The sequence below is a fragment of the Rhinolophus sinicus genome, chromosome 2 (genome assembly GCF_057876585.1).
Source record: "Rhinolophus sinicus isolate RSI-liver-muscle chromosome 2, RSI-T2T, whole genome shotgun sequence".
In the NCBI taxonomy this organism is placed as follows: domain Eukaryota; kingdom Metazoa; phylum Chordata; class Mammalia; order Chiroptera; family Rhinolophidae; genus Rhinolophus; species Rhinolophus sinicus.
The window spans coordinates 181574145-181600000 of record NC_142502.1 but is presented as its reverse complement, the minus strand read 5'-3'; the positions used below and the strand labels follow the sequence as shown (position 1 = coordinate 181600000).

Here is a 25856-nt window from a genome sequence, read left to right as displayed (position 1 = left end):
AAAGTCATGGTGATATGCTTTAGTGTAGTGGGAATTTCAGTCTGAAAACTTATAACTTTCAATTCTGAGAAACAGTCTTGAATTATTTTTTATAACTTCCTCCCCTTTATTATCTATGCTGTCTCTAGAATGTCTGTAATTTGAATATTAGACTTGTTTGTTTATCTTCTCATCATCTAGCTCTACATTTTTACTCTAATTTAGTAAACTTCTTTGCTTTTTATCTTTCAACTCTTCTACTTTTTATATACCTATCAAATTTTTTATTTTCTCAAGTTCTTTTAATTCATTTTTTGTATTTTATAAAATCTTACTGCTACTTCACAAATGCAGTGTCATCTCTTATCTCCCGAGTAATATTAACCACAATTTTTGAAGTTTCCTTCTTTTTGCATGGTCTCTGTCTTTCAGTTCTATTTTGTTTGTTTTGCCTTTCCTGTCCATTCGCTCTGCCTACTGGAGTCAATCCCCAGATGTCCAGGAAGCTCTGGAGGTGTGGCAGGACGTATTCCTGTGTTGGATTCACTGTCACCTGCCAGTGAATTAATCTCCTGGGACTATATCTCAGTATCCAGGGGCCGCTTCTCACAGGCTATTCCATTTCTCCTGAAAAGAACTCTCCAAACTTCTACTTGGTGAATAGGCCTGCATTCTAGCAGCAGGAAGGGGGAAAGGAACCAGAGCTTCAACATTCAGGATATAAATTTTCAGTAAATACCCAGATTTTCAACCGCATCACTCCATCCCCACCCTATGCTATGCCTCATGCCCAGGAGTCTAGAGGCTCTCTGGCTCATTTCCTGAGTCTAAAAAATAAACCTCTGATCTCATATAGGAAAAATATGGAAAGAGACAGTGAAGGAGAATTTACCTGACTCTCCTATCCTCTTCTGCAGTACCTGATGCCTCCACATTCTGAGGCTTTCCCAGGTTAAATCTTATAAAAGTGAAAATTAAAACTGAATCAGGAGCAAAAGTGCATGCATACCATAATAACATCTATGAAACAACACATCTGCATATGTCAAAGACTGAAAGGGAATACCTCAAAGTGAAAAAGAGTTGTATAAGGATCATTTGTAGAATAATTCCTTTGTAGCATTTAATATTTTTCCATTAAAAAAATTTTTAACTTAACTGATAAAAGTCAAGTTTTTTAAAACAACTTCAAACTCCCTAAATCAAGGAACGCTGTCAAGTAGGTGATTACACACCACCCCTGAGCTTCACAGGGCCTTCTACTCGCCCATCCCACAGAGAAGGGAATCCCCAGGTGCTGGCTCACTCTTACCTGCACTCCAACGCTTCGCACCAGTCTTTATTTCGGTGTTTACGTTCATGCCAAGGAATGATCAGCAAGGAGTCACCATTATAACTTAAATTAAAAAAAAAAAAAATACATAAGCACTTAAAATACACACTACCTCAATGACAGGCTACACAAAGAACGGGTAGCAAAAAGTATCCCTATAACCATAAATCTCCAAAATTCCTGTTTACAGTCCATTAAGTGGTGCATGATACACACACAGTACAACATGTAAATGGGAAATACCAAATTGCTGATTTCTCTTCTGTCATAAAACTGCCGAAAAAGAGAATTCAAAACAAACAAATCTGGCTAGGAACTACAGGACGGTATGTGTATGTGTTCATTCACATATTCTAAAACACTTATCAAGACCCCATATTTTATGTTCTCAGTACCAACATAAATGGTCCTTGCCCTCAAAAAGCTTACAATCTAACTTCCTATGGTCATAGGAGGTAACCACTAGACACATACACAGGTATAAACCACTTTAAATGTAGCTACTGATACTAAGAAACAGAACTTTAATTTTAACTCATTTCAATTAAGATTTAAATAGTGGTGAGACTAATGGCTACCATCTCGCACAGCGCATACACAGAGGACAGGTAACAGCAGAGTGAAGAAATAATTCTGAAGGTTAAAAGTATCACTAAAACGTTACAGGAGAATCTAAAAGAGGCGAAGGCCTAACAGGATAAATTAAGAATAAATTTAAAAGGAAAAGTGAGGTAAAAACAGTATGGTAATATAGCAGAGCAATGTGCTATGAATTGGGATGCAAAGAAAACAAACACATCTGGCTTTTAACTAGACATGCAGCCTGACACGTGACTTTCTAAGGTGAAACACTTCAATATTTCTAAGGTCTCTTTTAGCTCTAACATCCCAAGAATCCATGCAACCAACTGAAACATTCTGAATTGAGAATAAAGAAAAAAATTAAAACACAAATTTCAATTACCTTGCTTTTACAGTTCAATAAAACATTTTTCTCTCATATTTCTGAGTATCGATAGTGGCATTTTCCTAAACTGTATCATAGCCCCAGAGAAAGAATTGCACTTTTGGATTTTATTAGGTTATGTTTTGTACTCTCTTACCCTACTAGGTTATAAAACATGCCTTGCACAAGAAATGTTTCATAAATGTTTGACAATTATGTTGACGAAGAGATTAGTCCTGATGTAAAAGGTAATAGAGGTAATAGGAGACCACTGGTGGGATTGAAAGTACAAGAGGGAAGCTGAAGGTCTGGGAATGGGCAGTGCTGAATCCCATCTCCCTATTATTGGTGGGAACTAGCCAAAGTCAACGTTCCCCATTAGATATATAGAATAAGAAATTTATGATGAACACACAATGGGATTTATAGATGATGTAATACAGAATTGTACACCTGAAATCTATGTAATTTTACTAACAATTGTCACCCCAATAAATTTAATAAAATAAAATTAAAAAAAAAAAAAAAGAAATTTATTATACGGTATTTTTAAAAACAGCGTTTTATCCACTTTTTCTCTAGCATGTGATATCCTAGCAAACTATACACCAGATACATCTTTTAGGCATTTGAGTTCACATTTTTAAATTTCTGAATCATACAGATGATTATTTAGAATGAATGCCATAACCACGGCAAATGAATACTTCATTTGTCACCAAGTGAAAAACTATTTTATTTTCTTCCTTGTCAATAACTAATATTTTATCATAGAGCATGAAAATGAAAAGTAAAACAGAACTTTTGGATACAATAATGGTAATGCGCACTCTTCCAACACAAGAATAAATTATAGCAACAAATTGAGAAACGAAAAACAATAAACCTAGCAAACTATCACTACCTTTCTAATTAGACATGGTTCGATAAGCTACTCAAAATGTTTTCTGAAAGAATTTTGGAAAACAGTATCACAAGTTGAGATTTGTATTTTCTATACAAAGAACATTTTACATACAAGGGTTATTACTCAAATGATAAGCAATACCACGGGACCCTCAGCAAAATAATACTTACTTGATATTTAAAGACTAGAAAGTTGTAAAACTTTGTTAACCTTCACTGAACAGAAATGGGTAAGAAAACATACCCATTTTTATCAAAACAACATATTAAAGACAAGTTCCATGCAGAGACCCACTCCAAAAGGTCAGCCTGAAGAGTCCTAGGTAAATCAAATGTTTCTGCTGCACTTTCAAGGCACAGCACACATGAATGTTTCTAAATGCTGCTGATCACCACTGACAGAGTTTGCAGAGGGCCCAAAGTAGCTGTACACAGGTTTTTGTCTGTGCTCTAACCCCCACGTTGTTCAAGGGTCAGCTGTAATAAGAAGAGTATTACTAGCAGTACATCAGCAATGATCAGAAACGATAATAATCTTTAACCTTTACTGATCTCTTACTGTGGACCAGACAGGATAAACAGCTTTTAATGTGCAATACCTTTCAGTCCTACCAATCTAATGTAGTAGGTGATACTACCTTCCTCATATTACAATGAGAAAGCTTGCCTCTCCTCATAAAGCTAATAAATGACAGAGGTAGGCTTTAAACACAACCAGACAGGATCCAAAGCTGACACTTTTAGCTGGCATACCATACTGCCTCTAGCAAGGACACGGGGACTACAGTCCAGCCCCCAACCACAAATCCATCCTCATTTCTAGCATTCCTCTGCTTCGTACATAAGAGCCACCGGGTTAGATCTGTAAGTAGCAGGTAAAAGGCAATTTGAGCCTTCCCAAAATTTAATTCAGACAGCCCAATAAGGACCGTTTACATGCATATTGAAAGGATACATTTAAATTAGGACATAAAATCAATGTCAACACCAGTAGGTTACTAGTCTCATGAAATTTAACTTCTGCAAAATATGGCTTGACCTTAAGTCTGATCACTAATCCCGGGGGGGTGCCAAGAAAAGGTATACACGTTTTAAGAAAGGAAAATTGTATTAAATTGTAATACTCAATATATACCGATAACAAAAGATGAATACAAGTCACATTTGACTTCCGCAATTACAAGAGGTGCTCAGAGTGTTTCCATCAGCGTCCAGACACTTCTGATTACGGGAACTACTGCTTGACGTGTTGCTGTGCGAGGCCTCCCAGATCTTCCCCTGTGCACATCACACACAGCACCATGCGCCTCAGACTTATCACGAATGCGTGCAATTGCTAGGCGTGTTGGAAGTTCTGTTGCAGACTCACCCCTCCATTACCATTGTACTTTCACAACGTTCTCGAATTTCAAATACCACTTCAAAATGGTCTTGTGCTTCTCGAACAACAGTGCTTCCGCCATTTTCTTTGACTGTCCTGCCTGTGGCATGGGGACGCTAGCATTCGTTTGATTAACACCATCTTTTAAGCAAGCGTCATACTACACATTGCTACCGTAATTCAATTCAACTTCAAAAAGTAATACATAGATTACATCTCTTAAAATGTGTATACATTTTTTTGGCACACCTGGTGTATAAAAACAAAAAGCTTTCTTTCATTTTCTTACAGGATGTTTTTACAGAACAAATTACTTTAAATTTTAGGAGTTTAAAATGCTTGCTGTAAAAATACCATAAGTTCTTTATCATGCTTCAAATGGCAGCATTTAAGAAACAAATAGGACCCCATCCCCAGCCAGAATACAAATTCCTTGAGAGCAGAATTTTTGTTTGTTTTGTCTATTGCCATATCCTCAGCACCTGAAATAAGTGTCTGGCATTTAGTAGACTCTAAAATAATAATGTGTCAACTGAACTAATTAACTGACAGCATACAAATATTTTTAACTGATCTCATGAATATCACAAAAATTCAAAGTTGGAATAGAGCAATGAAAGGGGACAGTTTGTTCATGAAACAACAGGTGTGTCCAGGAGGTACACTGATATGGAATCTGCAGAAACAAGGATGCCTCCCCACTAGAGATTATTAAACTGAGGGAAGGGCAAGCTCTCCTAGTAAGGGGACACACCTGCAACCTAGAGAGCTGGACATGTCATTATACTTCACGGAGGAAAAAAGATTTCAGAATATGTATTTCCCTAAATCTCACCTTCCTTTACATTTCAAAATAATTGGTTAGTTCTGTCATTACCTTCTAAAAAACAGCCAAATTTTAGCTACTTATTCATAAGGTAAGCAGCATAACAGAATACTTAATGAAATTCAGAGAAAACCTTTTCCATTAATGTATTCACAACAAAAATATTAGTCATGTAAGTGAACCACTACATGGCTAAGGTGAAAATGTGGTAAAAAAAATAATAAATAAAAAATAAAAACCTATAAACATACCGCTTCCTTCTAAATAGTTGTAGAAAGTTTGGTTGGTTGCAAAACTTACACTTTGACTCTAAAGTTCTATAAATGCAAAACAACATTAACATACTTTATTTCATCTTTTTCTTCTATTATTTCCACTTTGCGTGGGAAGTTTTAAAATTTAAATGCATCATCCCCACTAAAAAAAGGGAAGTACATGGTAAACTTAAGTTATCTCTTTACAAAATAATGACTGTTTTTATTTAATTTTAGGATTCTTTATTTTAGAACCCTGTTCTTTGTTTTATTGCAAACAATAAACTTTGCTGGTTTCATTTGAAGGGAACATTTATCTGTCAGCAGGAGAGGAATGAATGTAACAAGTTCTATTATGTTCAACTATTCTCTCACCAATTATTTCTCACACTAAATATAAATGTTTTATTTCAAAGAAATTTTACCAAGAATAACCTTACAAAAAGTTCTTTTATTTGTATTCTATGCCTTGGAAACAAAAAGCTAAATAGACAGTGAATTGCTAATAATTGCCACCTTTTCGGCACTGGTCCTAATATGTGGAGTTATATTTACTTCTATTATTTAGCATAGAAGAAAATGTCCCGTAAGTAAAGGACAAAAAATAATAGTAATTTGGGCCTGCGTGCGTAACTTCACTATGGTTACCACTGCTGAACAAGTCACACTGATCTGAAACTCAATGGGAAACCAATCAAAAAGCTAGTTATCACCCAGAAAGCCAAACTGGAAAAATCTATCTAAAGGCATCATTCAGAGTTCTCTTCTGCACCAATGGAATTTCAATTTCACTAATAAATTACTTAGAAAATAGAGCAGATTCACTAATAAGACATCCTGAAACCAGTATTCTCGGATGTTAGCAGTGTGTAAAAGAGGCAAGAGTGAAAACACCACGAGTCTAGGCCTTAGATTCTCCTTCCCCCACCACTAGCTTAATTTCTGGGACCCAGCTGCTCCATCTACTTAATACAAACTGTAATATTACCTGCCCAAACTGAAGAGATGAGCAAATATTTTCTTGAATTCTAACCCATCATAATTAAGAACATGCTCTTAGAAGTCTAACCTCTCTTAGAACTATGACTCCATCCTGCATTGCCCTGTAACTTTGAGAAGTGCCTGTGTCTCAATTTCTTTATTGGTAAAACAGGGATAATAGTAACTGTAACCTCGTTTGGATTTGGGCAGGATCAAATGAATTAGTACATGCAAAGCCTGGTATATCGTTAAATGTTAAACCATCATACAAAGCATCGTTACCAACACCAGCAAGGTCTGTCATGGGTAGTGGAATTCAAGAAACACGTGACTGGTTGACATTTCAAAGTCTCCTTTATGATAAATAGTAGCACTATATTAATAATAGCATCAATGAGTATATTTAGAAATACTTAACAACTGCAATAAACTCCGCTGACACCATCCTAAGTATATGGCACCTGGCCAATGCAATAAACAGTAATAAGAAAATGTGATGAGCTGATTTATGAGCTTGAAATAAATAACAATTTCCACAAGGCATACTCTCTCTCCCAAATGCTTAAAACCACGTTTGAAAATAAATTTTTAACCATGAGCAAAGGATGATTTGATTATTTCTGAGGAGAACAAGTTTGTAAAATCATGAAAATTTAAGAGACAGCCACAAACTACAATGGAGAACCACTGAATTTTTCAGAAAAGTTAAATAACTGAGAAAGGCTGTTCTTCACAAAGGTGTTCAATGTAAACAAAACAAGGGGCAACAGATGAATGGAGACATCAATGATATGCAAATCGCCCCCCCCCTCCGTCCCACCACATCACCAGCACTGTCATTTGCCCCTTGGATAGACAATCCCAATTTTGAAGAAGAGACACTTTAAGTAGTCAGAACAAAAAGAAAAGCTATGCTTGCTACAAGAAAAGTTACAAGGGGAAAAAAGGCATCCTCGAACAAAATTTCAATGGCCTATACTTTAACAATATTGTGTTTCTCTGAAAATAAGACCTAGCCGGACAATCAGCTCTAATGCGTCTTTTGGAGTAAAAATTAATACAAGACCTGGTCTTATTTTACTATAATATAATATAACATCGGGTCTTATATTAATTTTTGCTCCAAAAGATGCATTAGAGCTGATTGTCCGGCTAGGTCTTATTTTCGGAGAAACACGGTAATAAGCTAAAAATGAACAACATAAAAAAAATTCCCCAATCAAAATATTTATGTAATAACTTCTATATTCAGCCTTTGATGTTATATACATAACAAATATTTAAAAGAGCATTTTTTTAAATTTTTTGTGATGATTTTTATATTTACAATATTTTACTTATGGAAAATAGGGGCTCAACTTAAAATTGGTGAATTACAAGTTTTGTACATGGTAATTAACTAAGCTATAGACTCAGGGTTGCCAGTATTCCATTCAGAGAGCAAGAACACATATTAAATATACTGGTGCTGAAAGATCTGAGCTCACAGTCAGCTAAGGATTGGTGAGGACTTTCCTGACACTGGGGAGGCCCACAGCTACGTGCCCGCAATGACCAAAAGAAGTAATGTGAGAGAAATCCAGTCAATTAGACTCCTGTTCTCTGTTACTGAGACTGACACAGAACCAGTAGACAGATTAATAACCGAGGCCCTTATTTCATATTACTTAAAGACAACCAGAACCTGACAAACTTCCTTTGGTCTATTAATTAAACCAGAAAAAGCTTCCAGGACAAAGATAAAAGTACTTGACATCTGAATTTATCAACTACAAAACTAATGAAATGTACCAAATGGCCATAAACTGTATCGGCATTATAAGCCCTGACACTATGTAAGGTAGTGCTCATGGAATTCGAACAAAAGGTTTAGAGAGGAAAGGAAGAATCTTTTTTATCTCCTTTTTACTCAGATCACCGCATAAAACAGCACAAATACTGCCTATGCAGACCCCAAGCCACAGGCAGACTGACGGCCTCGTTGTCACAATCCCTGCGCAGTCCTACTTCTAGGCCTAAGTGGAATGAGCATTTCACACACTACTGTAGAGCTATCCAACTGTGGCCAGTCTATGGCTGACACTTACATAGAGCACAAATATAAAATTCCAAGCAATTTATGCATAATAGACACAGAGGGTGCCAAAAAATGTACACATATTTTAAGAAAGGAAAAAACGGTATTAAAATTGTAATAATACATACCAATGACAAAAGATGAATACAAGTCATGTGTATACATTTTTGGGGCACCCCTCGTATATAATACACATATACATTTTACACACACACACAGCCAGCAGTCCTGAGAGATAACCAATATTTCCCATTTTACCGTAGAGGAAACAAAGGTACAGGAATGTTTAGTAACTTGTCCCAAGTCACACAACCAAAAAGCTGCAGCTACAGCTGGGAATTGAACCCAGACAGTCTGGTTCCAGAGTCAGTAGTCTCAGACCTGATAGCCTACCTATCTGAATACCACCTTCTGTAACTCAAATCACCGCTTCTCACAGATTGCTGTGACCACTGCAAGCCAGACTACTTTCTTCCTGTTCTAAATCCTCACGACTTTTAACTGGGCAATTCATCTGCCATTTACTATTTAACCTTATAGTAATATATAGATGGTATATTTTTCCTATGCTTTCTGGAGTTCTTATCTATTATTTTCTTAAGTTGCTAGTAAATAATTTGCCTCCCCACAAAAAGTGTATATTCCTTTCCAGTAAATACTCCTTTGCATCCATCGCAACCCCTAGTAGTGTTATATGCACAGCAGTAATAAATAAATAAATGTAACTAAATTTATTGCATTCATGCATTTAATCCTCAAATACCCCATAAATTATATATTACAATCACAAATTACAGGTAAAGTAAACTACTACATGGGCTCAAAAATTACCATCTACTTACTGAATGAATAAATGATTTAATGATCAGTAGCAACAGATCCACTGGCATTCTCCTAACTTAAAAAATCGGAGCTTTCCACTATACACAATAGCCAAGATATGGAAACAACCAAAATGCCCATCGGTAGACGAATGGATTAAGAAACTGGTACATTTATACAACGGAGTATTACGCAGCCATAAAGAAGAATGAAATCTTACCATTTGCAACAATATGGATGGACCTAGAAAACGTTATGCTAAGTGAAATAAGTCAGACAGAGAAAGACAAATACCATGTGATCTCACTTATATGTGGAATCTAAAAAGAATAAATGAACGAACTAATCAGAAACAGTCTCAGAAACATAGAGGAAAAACTGAGGGTTGCTAGATGGGGGGTAGGGATAAGGGGGAAGGTGAGGAGATTATTAAGCACAATCGGTAACCACAAGATTGCCACGGGGATACAAAAGTCAATTTTGGGAATGTAATCAATAATGTTGTAAAGATTTTGTAGGGTATCCGATGGATACTTGTCTTATTAGGGAGACCACCTCAGGGATGATGTAGATGCCTGATCACTGTACTGTACAACTGAAGCTGAACAATAATGAATGTCAACTAAAATTTTATTTACATATATATGTATGTGTGTGTATATATATATATATATATTTACAAGAAGTGGAGTTCAGCATTAGGAATAGAGACAGTGGAAATGTAATGGCTGTGTGCGATGTCAGAGAGGTAGTGGATGGGGGAGGGCGTTATCACTGTGTGAGGGGTATAAATGATAAATGTCTAACTATTACATTGTTTGTACACCTGTAACTAATAAAACAATAAATACAAAATAAAATTGAATTAAATTTTTTTTTTAAATCGGAGCTCTCAAAAACAAACAACTTAAACTCTTAAGAATTAGAAAGAGAAGATTTAATCAAGATATAAGACTTCATCTGAACAACAAATAACATAAAATCTCAGGCACCAGACACAAAGAAAGAAGAGCTGCCCCTGGTGACAAATCAAAGCACTGGTGTCTTCAGGGAGACACATCCCTACTGTGTAATTTTGCATTTTGTTTATTCATCTGTCTTTTGCAAAACTACTTAATGCACTTGAAACTAAAAAGTATCTATGACATTCCTACCAACATGTACCTATAACTGCTACTGTTCCAACCGTTTTCTCCTATCAGCACCACCTATCACCTGTATATTGAACCACCATTGCTGTTTCTGAATACCAATTATATGCTAGGAACTGGGCTAGGCAACATACATCTGGTAGCTCTTACTCTATCGTCACAATACCTCTATAATTCCCCACTTCATAAAGAAACTGAAACTCAGAGAAGCTATCTAATTTCCCAAAAGTAACACAGCTCACAGGTGTCCAAGACATATGTGTATGTCCATGTTTTTGACTAAAACTTTGTTCTTCCCACTGTCACTTCTCCACACTAAATATAGGTCAATACCATGTTGTATGACCCCAACATTTACATATGTCATGGATTCCCCCCCAGTTATTATATATAGTGTCTACACTTTCAGGATTAAACAATGAGTACTCATTGAGGTCAAAATATTTGTTTAAAAAAATGCATATGCTTTGTCTAAAAAATATGAATTTGGGGGTGGCCGGTTAGCTCAGTTGGTTAGAATGTGGTGCTAATAACACCAAGGATGCCGGTTTGATCCCTGCATGGGCCACTGTGAGCTGCACCCTCCTTAAAAAAATAAATTAAATAAATAAATAAAATTAAAAATATGAATTTGATTCTTAATAGAAATTTACTTATTACAAATACAATTATTTAAACAGGCTTGTCCACATCAGAAATTGGGAAAAGTGTCTCAAGGGGTTATTTACATGTTAATTAAATATAGTGTGATAAAGAGATCCACTGCTGTTACAGACCAGTATTTACATATTAATGAAATCTTGAGTGGAAAAGACATTCTGTCATCAAAAGAATTATAGGGACTATTTCCCTGAGGTAATTCAACCATTGATAAGATGTTATAATCTTCTTAAGAATCACATGTTCTGAAATTATTGGTCAAGGTATTAGGTTGGCGCAAAAGTAATGCGGTTTTTGAAATTATTTTTAATCTTTTAAATTGCAATCACTTTTGCACCAACCTAAAATAAAAATTTGGAAGAAAATGAATAATGAAAGAAAAATCTCATCTCCACGAAGAGTACCACATGGTATCACTAGGTAATGCTGAATCTAAAACAGATTTTTTTAGGGGAACAAAATATTTTTTTTAAAAAGTACCCCTCAAACATTTCTCAATTTCAGATAAAAATCAGAAACTTTAAACAGTATTAAGCCACATAAAACATTGACAACTGTTACATACACACTAAAATGATAATGTAATTAAAATTATATTTTAAATAATTCCTTATTTCAGAACATATATCAGTAATGCCTCTCAAATTGTTTGCTCTGAAAGCAGGATAATATTCCTTTTTCTGCTTAGCTCATAAACATGCTATGAGAATTATATGTGAAACATAAAATCTGTTTGTAAATTTTTTTAAATGTTTCATACTCAATCATAAAATGTTTGTTGAATAAAAGAGGAAATGAATTAGTACACCTTCATCTCTGTAGTACTTTTCAGACTACCAAACATAACAAATATCAGTATCAACATACTTTCCAAAACCCACAAAAATTACTCTGAAGTTATATTTGTTTCTACATTCTTAATCAAAGAAATTGCCCTAAATCCACTGTGTTGCTTTAAATAAACAGACAGGGAAGAAGTAATTGTGTCAAGGCCCAGCATGCCCCCAGTGCCAGGAGACACGCCAGCCAACTCCCCCACTGCCAGCCCTGACCCTGCGCCCAGACAGTAGAGGGGGCCTAGAAGGCCTTTCCTTCCTGGTCCAAACACCAGATTATTCTTGCATTCAGAAGCTGCCAACAGATCCCATTCTGTAAAGCAGTCTCTGTACTCCTCTCTATCAGCAGTCACCGTGAAGCCAAATACTTATTTCAAGCCTAAAATACAAACCAATGTATTGTTCTTTGCTCAGAGGAGTTCAGAAATAAACTGCTCATATGGGAATTGAATTTTGATTAGGTAACTAATCAACTTTTCCATTTTAAAGGGAAGAGAAACATTTTCGTGTTTCCTGTGGGAATCAAAAAAGTGAATGCAATGCTCCAATCTTTCCATAATATTTCATGATCAAGGCTACCGTTTAGGTGATATTTCATTGCAACAACCAAATTTGGTGGAAATAGAATGCCCAATAAAAACTGCATTTCAAAAATCTCAGGGAAGAAAAAATAAACCTCTATGAACAGGACTAGGCTACATAAAAACATAAAATGAAATTCATGCTGTTTACCGGAAATCCTCTGTACTAATTCATTTTCAACTAACAAATTAATTGGGAACATCGTTTGTTCCCCATGACTAAACAACATGATACAGGTGAAAACCGAGTAGGTAGAATAACTTCACATTAAGTACTTACTCAGATGACTCTTACCGATTCAAACTTCCAAACATCAGAAACACACTCAACCTTCCAGGCCTAGCTCAAACCTTGCTCTTACTGATTTACTTCCTGTGGAACAGAAAGTCACCTCTAAACTTATCTACACTCCTCTATGACACATATTTTGATTTTATGGCAGCTCTATCTATACCTAACCTATCTGATCTTCCCTTCTAGATTCTAATTTATCTGTGGACAGGACCATTTCTGATACATATTTGTATCTACCTGTTTCATGTAATGCAATGCAGTCATTTATATGGCACATAAGTATTCCCTAGATTTTTGTTAAAATAACAAAATTTTCTATGACTCAGTCACCATCTTTAAAGTGTTCTTTCAATAAAAATGAACAAAGCATTTAGAAATGTTTTAATTTTTAAATCAGTTTCACATGTACTCATCTCAAAAAAAACCCCCACAAACTAATAAAAAGATCAAAACATGACTAATTTGAAAGTGAAAGTGTAGTAAAAAGTAAACTCCTATCTACCTTCAGTTGTGAAGAACAAGAATAATGTCATCTGATCTTTTTAAAGATAAATTCTTTAGTAGTGATGTAAGTTATAAAGTAAATCAATTTCCCTTAAATTAAATTTATCCTACTGGGAATTTTAATAAAATGCATATTAATGTTTTGCTTTTATGACATATTTACCCAAATCCAAGATTTAAAAAACAAGGCATCAGAACAGATATCAGAAGTTCCCTTCAGTTTGGATATCCTACTTATCAAAAGATGAAAATAAGACATTCTCCATAAGAAGTCAAGCAATAATGGTGACGTAACCTCCCATCTTAATTTACCGGCATCCTTTACTTTAAGAAATACTTTTGCAACAAAAATAGGAACACGACCCACAGATGGCAAGCCACTCTAAATCTTATTTAATCGTAATATGAATTTCACTAAAAGTGTATCATGCCTTGAGGACATTATGTTAAGTGAAATAAGCCAGTCACAAAAAGACAACTACTGTATAGTCAAATTCATAGAGACAAAAAGTAGAATGGTGGTCGTCAGGGGCTGGGTGAAGAAGAAATGGGAAGTTATTGTTTAATGGACATAGGGTTTGTTTCCGAAGATAAAGAGGGTTCTTAGAATTGGCTGCACAACAATGTGAATGTACTAAACACTACTAACCTATACACTGAAAACGGTTAATACAGTGAAGTTTCTTAAGTGTATTTCACAATTAGGCTCCAGGACAACAGCAGTTTCTGAATGTGGGACAAGGTACAAATGACATAAATCAGGTTCACACCTTATATGATCTAAACAACCGGATTTAAAATTCTTCACTCGGTCATTTTTTAATCTTTAACAATGTGCCACATAAATTATTGTGGAACTAAAGGTATAGAATGATTCATCAGAAGTCAGCAAATAATTCATCCAATCACAAATTCAGACAAGAAAATGGGAGTATCTAACACATCCTTCCATGGCTCACATAGGCACACTTGTTACAGCACACTTTTCATAGTCAAACTTCCAATCATCAAATAATCTAAGCTTAGATAGTCACAAGCAAAGAAACTACCAAGTTACTATAGTAACAGCTTTGCTAGTATGATGAAAAAAATGAGGTGTTCTGGATAGTTTATTATTTTTTCTTTAAAAATATAAAGAAAAGCATTGTTTTTTATTATTAGTTTCAGGTGTACAAGAAAACACAGTGATTAGACATTTACACCCCTCATAAAGTGATAACCCCAAGAAATCTACTAGCCATCTGACACCGTACATAGCTATTACAACATTATTGACTATATTCCCTATGCTTTACTTTACAACCTGTGACTACATATATATACATATATATATGTATATATGTATATGTATATGTGTATATATATATGTATATGTATATGTGTATATATATATATACGCATATATATAAGTTTTTCATTATAGCTGACATTCAATATTAGTTTCAGGTGTACAGCATAGTGGATATACTATTTCCCGGGTATCACCACTTACACAATAAAAAAATTTAAATATTGCAATATCTCAAAATATACTAAATGTAACTCAATCTTTCCTTGTTGATTCAGGACATAATCCAGGAACATAAATATGAGTATCAATTTTCACTATGTAGTAAATGCATGTGTCAAAGAATTTGCTGACTGACTGATATTAAACAGAGTTCATCTCCATGTATTAAAAAAAAATAAAAAATAATAAAAAATAATAAAGTCTACACGCAATGTTGTACCCTGCATCAGATACTGAAACAGAAAAAGGATGTTAGGGGAGAAGCTGGGTAAATCCAAATACATATGTAGTTTAGTTACTAGTATGGTACAATCAGTTCTGCTATAATGTTTTGAAAATACAGATTGTTCCAATGAATTGATATACTAGGGAACAACTTGACTGTAACACAAATTGTGTGTTTGCTAATGCACAATTTCACCCACAATAAACATTAGGTGAACACAGAAAACTGCATTCAGCTGCGCCGCGCCACGTCACGTTAAGTGCACATGGACACACAACCCAAACATGTACCAGTGACCTCAGTTGCTGGAGTGTTAGGAGCCACTCCCACCCACATCTGGTATGACAATTTCCCTCAGATTTCTAATCACCCGCTGCCTCCACTTCCCAATAACACATAAGCTGCAACTCTGCCAACCGACTTCCACAAGCAAAGTCTTTTTCAGGTCTTTTCCAAGATAAAGTACCCTATGTTAGTATTTATGTGTTTCTGAACCATGTAACACAAAGAGAACTTTTGGGATGATTTTTATGAGGTTTATAACTTTGTTCCACTGCACAGAGTTTTTGAATGCTGGGCTTAACCCCATTTTCCCCATAAACCCTGTGGTTTTCCTGCACAGTTTTGCATAGCGCAGTGACTTTTAGGAACACATGTGTCACTTTATACGCAGAATTGACTATTCCAGCAGTAATTTCTTAGTTTTGACAAATGTGCTATGATTATGTAAGATAAGAAGGGTAAGCTAGATGAAGGGTACACAGGAAGTCTCTGTATTATCGCTGCATGTTTTCTGTAACCTTAGAATTACAGCAATAAAAAGTATAAAACAATAAACATATGACATGTATAAGTATCCGGGACCAAGGCCTCAGCATGGGATGCCACACTAATAACTGCTAGCACGTAAGCAGCACTTCCATGGTGCCAAGCACTGTTCACGGTGTTTCACATACATGAACATATTAACCGCTCTCACGACACTATGAAATAAGTGGTATCATCACCACTTTCCAGGCGAGAATCCTGAGGTGCAGTTAGGAAACTTACCCCAGCTCATGAATCCAGGCACCCCGGTTCTAGTATCAGTGCTCTGGCCCCTGTGTTGTAACTCTCTACACAGACAACTGTTTAAAACACAACATTTAAACTAGATTGCTGTCATCATTCTGGAAAGGTTTTACAATGGGAAAAGAGTCGTAAGTGAAAAATCTAAACAATCTTCTAAAACGTACTGTATCACACCTGAAACTAATATAATATTGAATGTCAACTGTAAATGAATAAAAATCAATAAATAAAACGTGCTATAAACATCAAAATACCAAAAGTCCAAAAAAAATATTTATTTTTCTTTATGAAAAATTTCTATTACCACAAATTGTGCAAACTAATAAAGGTAAAAAATGTCACTTTTCTCCCTAAAAAGTGTCAACTAGAATATAAAGTGCAAATGTTTTATAGCAATGACAAACTAGGGATAAGCAGTTAATAAAAAGATGTATCATCTCTGACAGAAAATGTAATTTCAAAATTTCACAAAACTCAGTCACATTTCATCAATGTCAAATACACAGGATGGTTTCTGAGTGACAATATAAAACACAAAGTAGCACGTACCATCCAAGTTTCCCAGCAAGCATATCCTAACATTTGCTTGAATCAAAATTGGCCAACGCAAAAATTCTGGCAATGGGATCTCACAACGTGGTAGTTAAACGGTCCTTCTGACATAACTTACGATTGCTTTCCAAAATATTACACAGCTCGAACTCTGAAAAGTAAAGCCCCACCTACGCTTCCCTGTATGCTCGTTCATCCTGGACAACTTACTGAGTTACTGCTTTGTACCAAACACTCTTCCAGGCACTGAGGCTCATTAGGGGGCAAGACACAAACTCCTTACCCTTGTGGGATTTATATTCATTCATTCATTTCTTCATTCATCCAGCAAGTATTGACTGAGTGCCAACAACGTGCCAGGCACTATTCTAAGTGCAGTGGGTAAGGAAGGGAACAAATGACAGAAATCCTTGTCCTAGTGGAGCTGACATTTTAGAAGGGCAAACAGACAATAAATAAGATAATTAAGTAAAACCCAAACTACGGTGGGTAGTGATAAATGCTAGGGAGAAAATAAAGCAGGAAATAAGGATCTAAAGTGAGGCTGAAATTCTAAATAGAATGGCCACAGAACATCAGATTAAGTGGAGAGGACAAATAATAAGCATATCACATGTGAGGTGCAGTTGCTGTGAAGAGCAGGAAACTGGGCTAAGGGCAAGAGAGTGAGAAGGAGGTGGAGGCTGTCTGACCAAGCAAGGTACGAAGGCCTTTTTGAGGAAGTAGCCTTTGAGTAGAGACTCGGAACCAAGTAAGAGGCCGAATCACGTGGAGATCTGGGAGACTGGCACACCAGGCAGGGGCAAACTAACCTCAAAAGCCCTAGGCGGGAAAAGGCACGGCATGTTCAAGGGACAGTAAGAGGCCTATGTGACAGCGGCAGAGAGAGCAGGGGACTGTGAGCAACTGTCCCAACAGCCAGCTGAAGACTGTACAGTTACACAGCCACCTGCATTTGGGAGTCATACAGCTCAAGTTTAGTGACTTGTTTCAAATCAATTCAACAGATTATTAAGAAGTGATTATAACTTGCAAAATACAAGTCGGGGGCTGAAGGGAAGGCAAAGCAGGATGAAACACAGGCTCTGCCGCTGTGTGATGGATACATACTCTCACAGCAGAGCAAGGCACACACACAGAAAGCTCTACAGCCCTTCAAGGAAGTAAGTGAGGAAGTGTCAAGATCATTCTACCAGTTTTTCAAGCATTGCAACTGAGGAGAAAAAAGAGAAAGCAGAAAACGCTGCAGATTTATTTAGAATCCTTCCAACTCTTATTTCTTCCTCAGTTTGAAAGCATGATGCTGTGAGCAGGAATTCTTGTTACTTCATAAAACATACTTCTGATGAAGAGCAACTGCATTTTATTCATTTCGAAATCCCTACCCTCATGCCAGGCACAGGACGGTGCCCCGCAGATGGTGAGTGGGTAAGCAGAGGAAGCATGCACGCGTCAGCAAATCAGACACTTGGCGTTCGCCTGGCCTAATGGTTCCAAGTGACTTGAAAATGAATACCAAATGTTCAAAGAACACATTTCCACACAAAAGAGTTTTTGTAACTGCATCTTATTGACCTATACGTCCATTAGAGTAAAACTGTGAATAGGGCAAAAGAGCGCAGGCTTTAATATTGGGCTAAAATAGCAACTGAATCTTTCAGGCCATTGGCACGTTGGTGACACACTGACCTGGGGCACCTCCCATGCTGACAGGTGAAAGCACACTCGCTGTACTCCCTTCAGGACATCCTTTAATCCCCCTTTTAAATGGGCACAAGATGGACGTAACTTACCTAGTTAGCAACCATTTTCAGAGAACCGACTCCACTCTATACCCTGGGGATCCAAAGGTAAGGAAGAGATGATCTCCGCCTTTAAGAGTTAGTTTTGGGTTTAAAGCTGGTGTTTGTTAAAGAAGGGAGCAAAAGGGAGAAAGGCGAACATAAAAATGATGGAATATAACATAATATAAAAAGTGGTAGATTACAGGAATGAACAAAGAATTATGAGAAGAAAGGGAAAGGAATAACTTACAGAAGACCTCACAGAAGAGGCTAGGCCTGAAACATAACTGTGGTTTTGCTTTGCAGTCACATAAAATTATAAGGCGATAGAGACATTACTATTAAAACCTATTGTTCTTTCTCACCCTTTCTAACTAGAGCAAATGTCTACTCAATGTAATAGACTTTGAGAAACGAAGAACAAGAACAACAACAACAACAAAAAATCTGTATTTTCTCAATGTGTTATAAATGAATATAATTTAAGGACCCATAAGAAATCAGTCTTTTCAAAGTTTGTCTAAGCAACATACCCCAAAACAAAGATTCAAAGTAACTTTATCTGCTGATTATCTTCTGCTGGAATATGGTATACCTAAAGTAGTTATCACAATTTAAATGAGTTGATGGAGGGCCCCATAAACAAACCATAGGGCATTCAAAGATAACATAGCACTGGGCATTGCATAACTATTCTGTGAAGCAATTCTGAAATTTCAGGTTAAAATCAAATGTTCACCTGAACAGTCATCAAGAAGACAATAAGAATAAATGCACTCAAATCTAAGGAAAAATTACCTTTAAAATAAATTTTAAGAGACAGTAGCCCTTTATATTCACAATTTACAGTAGAAAAAGTCATTGCCATTCAGATTAAATCTATTTTGCAAAGAGGTAGAAAAACAATTATATGCTGAAATATTTATAAATACATATTTATAAAATACACTTACATATCACTACTCAGATATAAAACAATCTTTTTTTTAATGAAAAGGGCATCCCCAACTTTTTGTTCACTTTTATCGTAATAAAACTTACTTTTTTCCTACTAAAAGTAGTGCAAAATAAGGAACTTGTTTATAACTTATATTTTTAGAGCCTACTGACCTACAACTATAAATAAATGTAGGTTCAAATCCTGGCTGCCCTTATATAGAGTTTAACATACTAATAAGATTGCGAATCTCAGCGTTCTGGAATAGCGGAATACCAAAGCGTTTGGGACCAGATATAAGTACGTGCCAAATACACAGCAATTACTCTATAAATGTTGGTCATGTCATCAACATCTAAGCCTACAACTACGACACTAGATTGAGGTGGTGGGAAAGAAATGAAAACGTCAAATAATCCCCAGTTCCAACAATGTCCCTTCATTGTACATTTCCAGTAGCTAAAGGTTGTGACAATGATTTCAATCAGATGTCACAATCTCTTCCAGTGCTTTAGTTTACAGATTTCGTATATATCAGTTCATCTGTTACTAAAAATATGCACTATGAATAGTAAGACAGGGATTGTCAATTCACTTTAAAGATGAGTAAACACAGATTCAGAAAGGATAAACCATGCAACTGATGACTGGGCCACAGACACTAGTGGGCTAGTTCACTGCACCTAAACAGTCTCACAAGCAGATACTCTTGCCTTCTGCCTCCATGTAACTGACCAGCAAGGTATGCTCCGCCCTCCCCGCCTCCCTCAGGCCTGAGCTGATGGCCTATCCATCTCTGAGCTATGCACGGAGGCAAATAAATACATTTTCTGGCCTGCAGAAGCCCACCAGGTGGTAAAACTGGGAATTAATGGATGCAGTGGGCTTAGCGACTGTCACACGTTACAACACAATTACCAAACAGCCTTGAACTGAGATCAGAATCATTAGCCTAATGACTAGCAAAGTGGTACTTTGACTTCCCACTTGTCTTTGTGCCTCTGAAGTTTCATAGGGAGAAAAAGTTGTTGAGAGGAGAATTCAGACATCACGGATCCCCTGGACCTACTACCTAATATTGTCAGAACTACACCTCAATTTCTAAAAGATACAACTAATTCAAACAAATATTGCTATCCTAAAACCCTGTTCTTAGCCAGAAAACAGTACATATTGAGTACACAGCAGTGAAATCAGGAGGCTTTCAAAAAAAGGAAAGTTCATGCCCATTAAGTTAGGGTGATCCTGTTTATGCTAAACAAACTTTGGTTTCAGGATTATTTAAAAATCAGTCAGAAATAATTTTATAATCAGAAAAAAATGTCTAAACAGATTACATTAAAATTATTTTTCAATTTAAGTTGTTCAGCATGAAACAAAAAACTGTTTTAATTTAGAAAGAAGGAAAAATTCAGTTAAAAAAGTCACATACCAAGCTTCAGGCAGCAAAACAGAATATTCATGTGGAGAGGTGGTCTCCGGGAAGTTGGAGAGAATCGCGAGGCGATGAGGAAGCAGGTCTGGTCCGTGGTAAGTGAACAGGATCTGCAGGGCTTGTACGTTACTTTCCTACACAAAAGGCAAGGGTGCATTTCCAATATGAACTTGAGGAATAAAGGAGTGATTTTGTATGACTTTGTATTCAAAAACTTGTAGCGGATCTTTTTATGCACTTCTGATGGGAAATATTTTGAAATATTCCTGAGTCTTACTAATCTGTATCATGTTTCTTAATCTCATGCTATAAAAATAAATTATTTTAAAAACTCAGAATGAATAAATTTTTTGTAAATAAGATCCCATTTTCTGTACATGTATTAATACTACAACAAAAAGGAAATTCAATGGTATATGTATGCTATAACAGTAACAGCATGGCTCAAAGATTTAGAAATTGTTAATAACCATAATTGCTTGATTTACGAAAAAAAATTACCCGAGCATAATTTCTTGCTGAGAGAACAATATTCTGATTTCTGAACTTCTTAAAGAATTCAGCATCATATCTCTGTTCAGATGCATGAGACACTCCTAGGATTTCCTGAAGGGAAACAGTGATTTAATGAAAAGGCTTTAAACATCGATGACAAGAAAATATTAAAAACCTGTACAATTCTGCCTACCTAAATAAGGCCTGAAATAACTAAACTATCAACTGTTAACTAAAGTACTACATTTACATTCTTCCCTTTATTTTGAAAATGGCTATGTTTATAGATGCTGATCCTTTTTTTTTTAAAATCAAGAAGTAAATAAGACAGGCACTAAAAATGTAATTACAGTAGGACAACGAAAACCCACCACCTGGTGAAAACAAATAAGCAACTTATACCTGGTTGCCCATTATGAGCACCTGACACACCTGTATGAGAACTCTGCAATGACCTGACTGCTGCTCGAATGATCTTTGTGAAATGTAGAATGAACCATTCACCTGTGCAACAAATATTGATTGAGTGTCCACTGTATGCTAGGAGCACTGGGGCAGGCCACGGTGATACAATGAACAGTATATGGACCCTGCTCTCCAAGTAGCTTAAAATTCAGTAGGAAAGAGCAAAGGGAAAGCGAGGAGGGGAGCTAAAACAAGTTCCGGGAGTTTAGGCAGGGCAGGCTTCTCAGAAACAGCTGAAACCCAAGCAGAAAGGACAAAGAAGGGTTAACCAGGGCAACTGCAAGTGAGGCCTCCCTACTGCGATGTATGTATGACTCAGGGCTCACGTCTGTCACATTTAATGCTGAGCCCCAGATACCCAGCATACAGCCTTTCACATCAGTAACTAATATTATTAACTGAACTAATTTACTGCGATAGGAAAGAGGGAAGAATGAGGACATTTAGAGGAGGCGGGAGAGGGAGGATGGAGAGTGAGCAGTTAGTTCACTTGCAAACGTGCCGAGTTTGGACCTACAACACATCTGAAAGGAGCTACCCTACCCAGTAGGCAGGTGGATGCACAGGTGAGTTCTCGAGTAAGACATGAGTGAGGCATATGATGCAGAGTTCTTAATACAGAAGTGAACATGGTTCCAAGGGAAGTTAAGTGGGATGAAATAAAAGGAGAGTGAGGAATAGCATCATTTAAAAGATGAGCAGGAAAAAGGGAAGCTGGTTCTGAAAAGTAGAAGGAAGAGCAGACAGAGAAGTAGGAGTGGAAAAATAATGTAGTGCCTCTCCACCTCCTCTTTCTTCTGTTCAATAAATTCTTCTTTACCCTCTACTGGTTCATCCCCATTGGCATACAAATAATGCCTCTTCGTTCCAGTAAAATAACAACCCTTAATCTTTTATGCCGCTCTTGCTACTACCATCTTCTCTGCTGCCCTCAACAAACAACTTGAAAGTGCTGCCCACAGCCAGTGCCCACTTCCCCGCTTCCATTCTTCCCTAAGCTCAGTCAACCTTTGACAAAAAAAAAAAAAAAAAAAAAAACTGCAATTTAATTCAACTTCCACAGCATGAAAGACCTCTCAAAATATGGTCACAATTCATTCTAACCCTCTCTTCTACCTTTATTCTATCCCCTCCCCAGCTTGTCCAGTCGTCATCCTGACCAGCTCCTTTTGTCAAGGGCACACCTCTCCTTTCATGCTTCTAGGCCTTTCTTCATAAGCGCCTGATTACCAACACTGGCTACTAAATTAGAGAGACCTAGCTATGAATTCTTGCTTCCCATTTATTTAGACAAATCACTCACGTCCCCTAAGCCTCTGTTTCCATATCCCTAAAACCAAGAGGACAATAGTACCTGCCTCAGGATTGTTGGGAAACGACCTGGATTAAGTACAGACGACACTGGCTGACAACAAATGTGTTGGTTTTTCTTCAGATAGTCTCTTACCTATTGGTTCCTTCAACAAATATTTACCGAGCTCCTCAACAAACCAGCTATCATTCTGAGCCCTGGGGATACTACAGCAAACAACACAAGACACCCACCTTTATGGAGTTTCCATTCAGCCCCCTAAATCTGCCTTCCTTTTTTTAAGGATTGGAAATAGCACTCCTGTTCCTTCCTACGTAGAGTCTTCTCGGGCATCCCCAGGAACAATGCAATGGTTTTCTCCATTACGCTCCCTCATCAATTCTTCATGTCTTAATTATCACTTATTGCCTCTATAACGAGGACTCCACAAGGACTGTTCCTTTGTCATCTCTCTACCTCCAGCACTGGCATAACATCTGGCATATAGTAGGCACTTATGTAACTTTAAATGAATCCATTTTTATCTCATCTGTCACAGAATAAAATAAGCCATGTCCCATGATTAAAATGCAACGCCTATCTCTACCACTATCTACTGTTCAGCCATTATAGCGATACATCTTCATTTGTAAGTTTTTATAGCCAAATTCATCCATTTCATTTACTTTTCAAAAGCTTAATTCCCTTAAAAAGTGGGCTCAACAGATACTTAAAATGTCACTATTACCGTGTAGTAAATGTACTTACTACTGTCAAATAGGAAATAGCAATTCAATAACTAAAGAATAATGAAAGAAAATTAACTGCGTAGTCCCATACTGAACATTTTATGGAACTTTTCTTTTTAAGATCTCATCAGTAAAACTAAGGCTAAGAGTAAAAAATGATCAACTATGTCTGTACTGACTTCTGCAGTTCACACCGTGCTTTTACGTATTCTCAAAATATCAGAACTCAGACATGATAAAAGGATATGCTTTCAAAAATACGCCCAGCCAACATAGATACCTATAGATAAAACTAGTAGGAAGTTTTTGAAACCTGTTTGGGTGAAACGATATACTCATAGCTATGGTTTCTAATAACCACAGAGATCGCCCTCTTTTGTCACTAACATTCTGTCGGAAAACATTTCTGTTATATTAGGAGGTGGGGAATCAAATGCTTTTGGGTTTGCTTCCAGGCATCAGAATTACAAAATATCTCCATTATTCTGGGGATGGGCGTCACATTATTGGGTGTGACATTTACTGAGTGCCTATTATGTAGCAGAGCCAAGAGCCAAGAGAGGTACTCCCACAGAAGGGAGGTGTAACAGACTGAGGAAGTAACCTGCAAGTGAAGTCAAACTTCAAAGGTTAGACATTTATATTAAATCCCAGGTAACGTCAGCTCTGAGGGTCATGTGAAAAAGCCATCTAAGCTATATATATTTATTGAAATGTTTCTCACACCTTTGACAGTACCTAAATTTACCTTATCATGCAGAGTGCTATTGAAATGCCCAACATGAGGACATGTTTGTGTCCCTGAAGAAACAAATATGAAGTATGCTTTTTTATGTTCAAGTGCCTAATTCTGGCCATAATTAGGATCAAAGTTCAACCAACTAAGTTCAACCCACTAAAAAATTATTAAAGTAAAATGAACCAGAAATATTCATATTAGGATTATTAAAACCCAGTATATACTATAATTTGGTACTGGTGACAGCTATACGTCATATAAAATCAAAATGTAAAATCAAAGCAAATGAAAAGGATTATAAATGTAGGAAACAGAAATACACTGCTGAGGCTAAAGCCTTCCTATTCCCTAGACCAACAAAACAACTTCTGGCCTTTCACAATCTCTAATTTTAACCAAACTGATATACAAGAGAACCTGCTTCTGTACAAAATGTATTTTTGCCACATAAGTAGCTCTGAAGACCAAGAACATCAGATATTAGGGAAGCCACAGCACTGACAATGACAGATCAAATGACTGTAATTGGTTTGATTATAACTACTCACCTCGTATGTTGCGAGCCGATCTAAGTAGGTTAATAATTTCAGTCTACAGCGGCAGAGTTCCTTTTGTTCCAGTGTCAACCTGTTTTGAAGGACTGTATTAGGCCATTTATACTTACATCAGAGCACATTTCTCTAAGAATTAAAAATGGAATAAAAATGAGCAATAGTCCACTGAGCCCCAAATTCATGGCACAGTACACAAAAGCACAAGGATAAAATATTAAGTGTACTTGATTTAAGTTGCTGAAATAATGTAGAGCGATTATCTCTAGTAAAGAACACACTCAGATGACTAATTATTTTCAAGAAATTACCAAGTGAACAGTAATAAATCATTTACTTTGAAAAGTTCACTAATTGAAGTAGTTTGCGTCTCTTCTCGAGCTCCCTCGCCTTTGTCTTCCCGGCAGGCTCTTCATCGGGTAGTGAAAGCTCCTCGTAGGAGATACCGTCAATGTCTGTGTCGCCAGGCAATGTGAATCTGTAAGAGAAAAAGAAAGCCCAACTCTATTTTGATTTTTT

The 25856-nt window shown here is 36.5% G+C and overlaps 1 protein-coding gene across 2 annotated transcripts in view; it reads right to left on the bottom strand.

The window, feature by feature from the left end:
- Positions 1-25856, bottom strand: part of NBAS (NBAS subunit of NRZ tethering complex) — a 274620-nt gene that overhangs the window by 174277 nt on the left and 74487 nt on the right. The window contains exons 18-23 of one of the 2 annotated variants that reach the window (XM_074331709.2): positions 25675-25815; positions 25335-25413; positions 21549-21653; positions 21045-21181; positions 1292-1375; positions 872-937 (exon numbers count right to left, since the gene is read on the bottom strand). In XM_074331709.2, the coding sequence (XP_074187810.2) occupies positions 872-937; positions 1292-1375; positions 21045-21181; positions 21549-21653; positions 25335-25413; positions 25675-25815 (612 nt within the window). The remainder of the gene's footprint in view (positions 1-871; positions 938-1291; positions 1376-21044; positions 21182-21548; positions 21654-25334; positions 25414-25674; positions 25816-25856) is intronic. The other variant, XM_019751941.3, reaches the window with a different exon arrangement.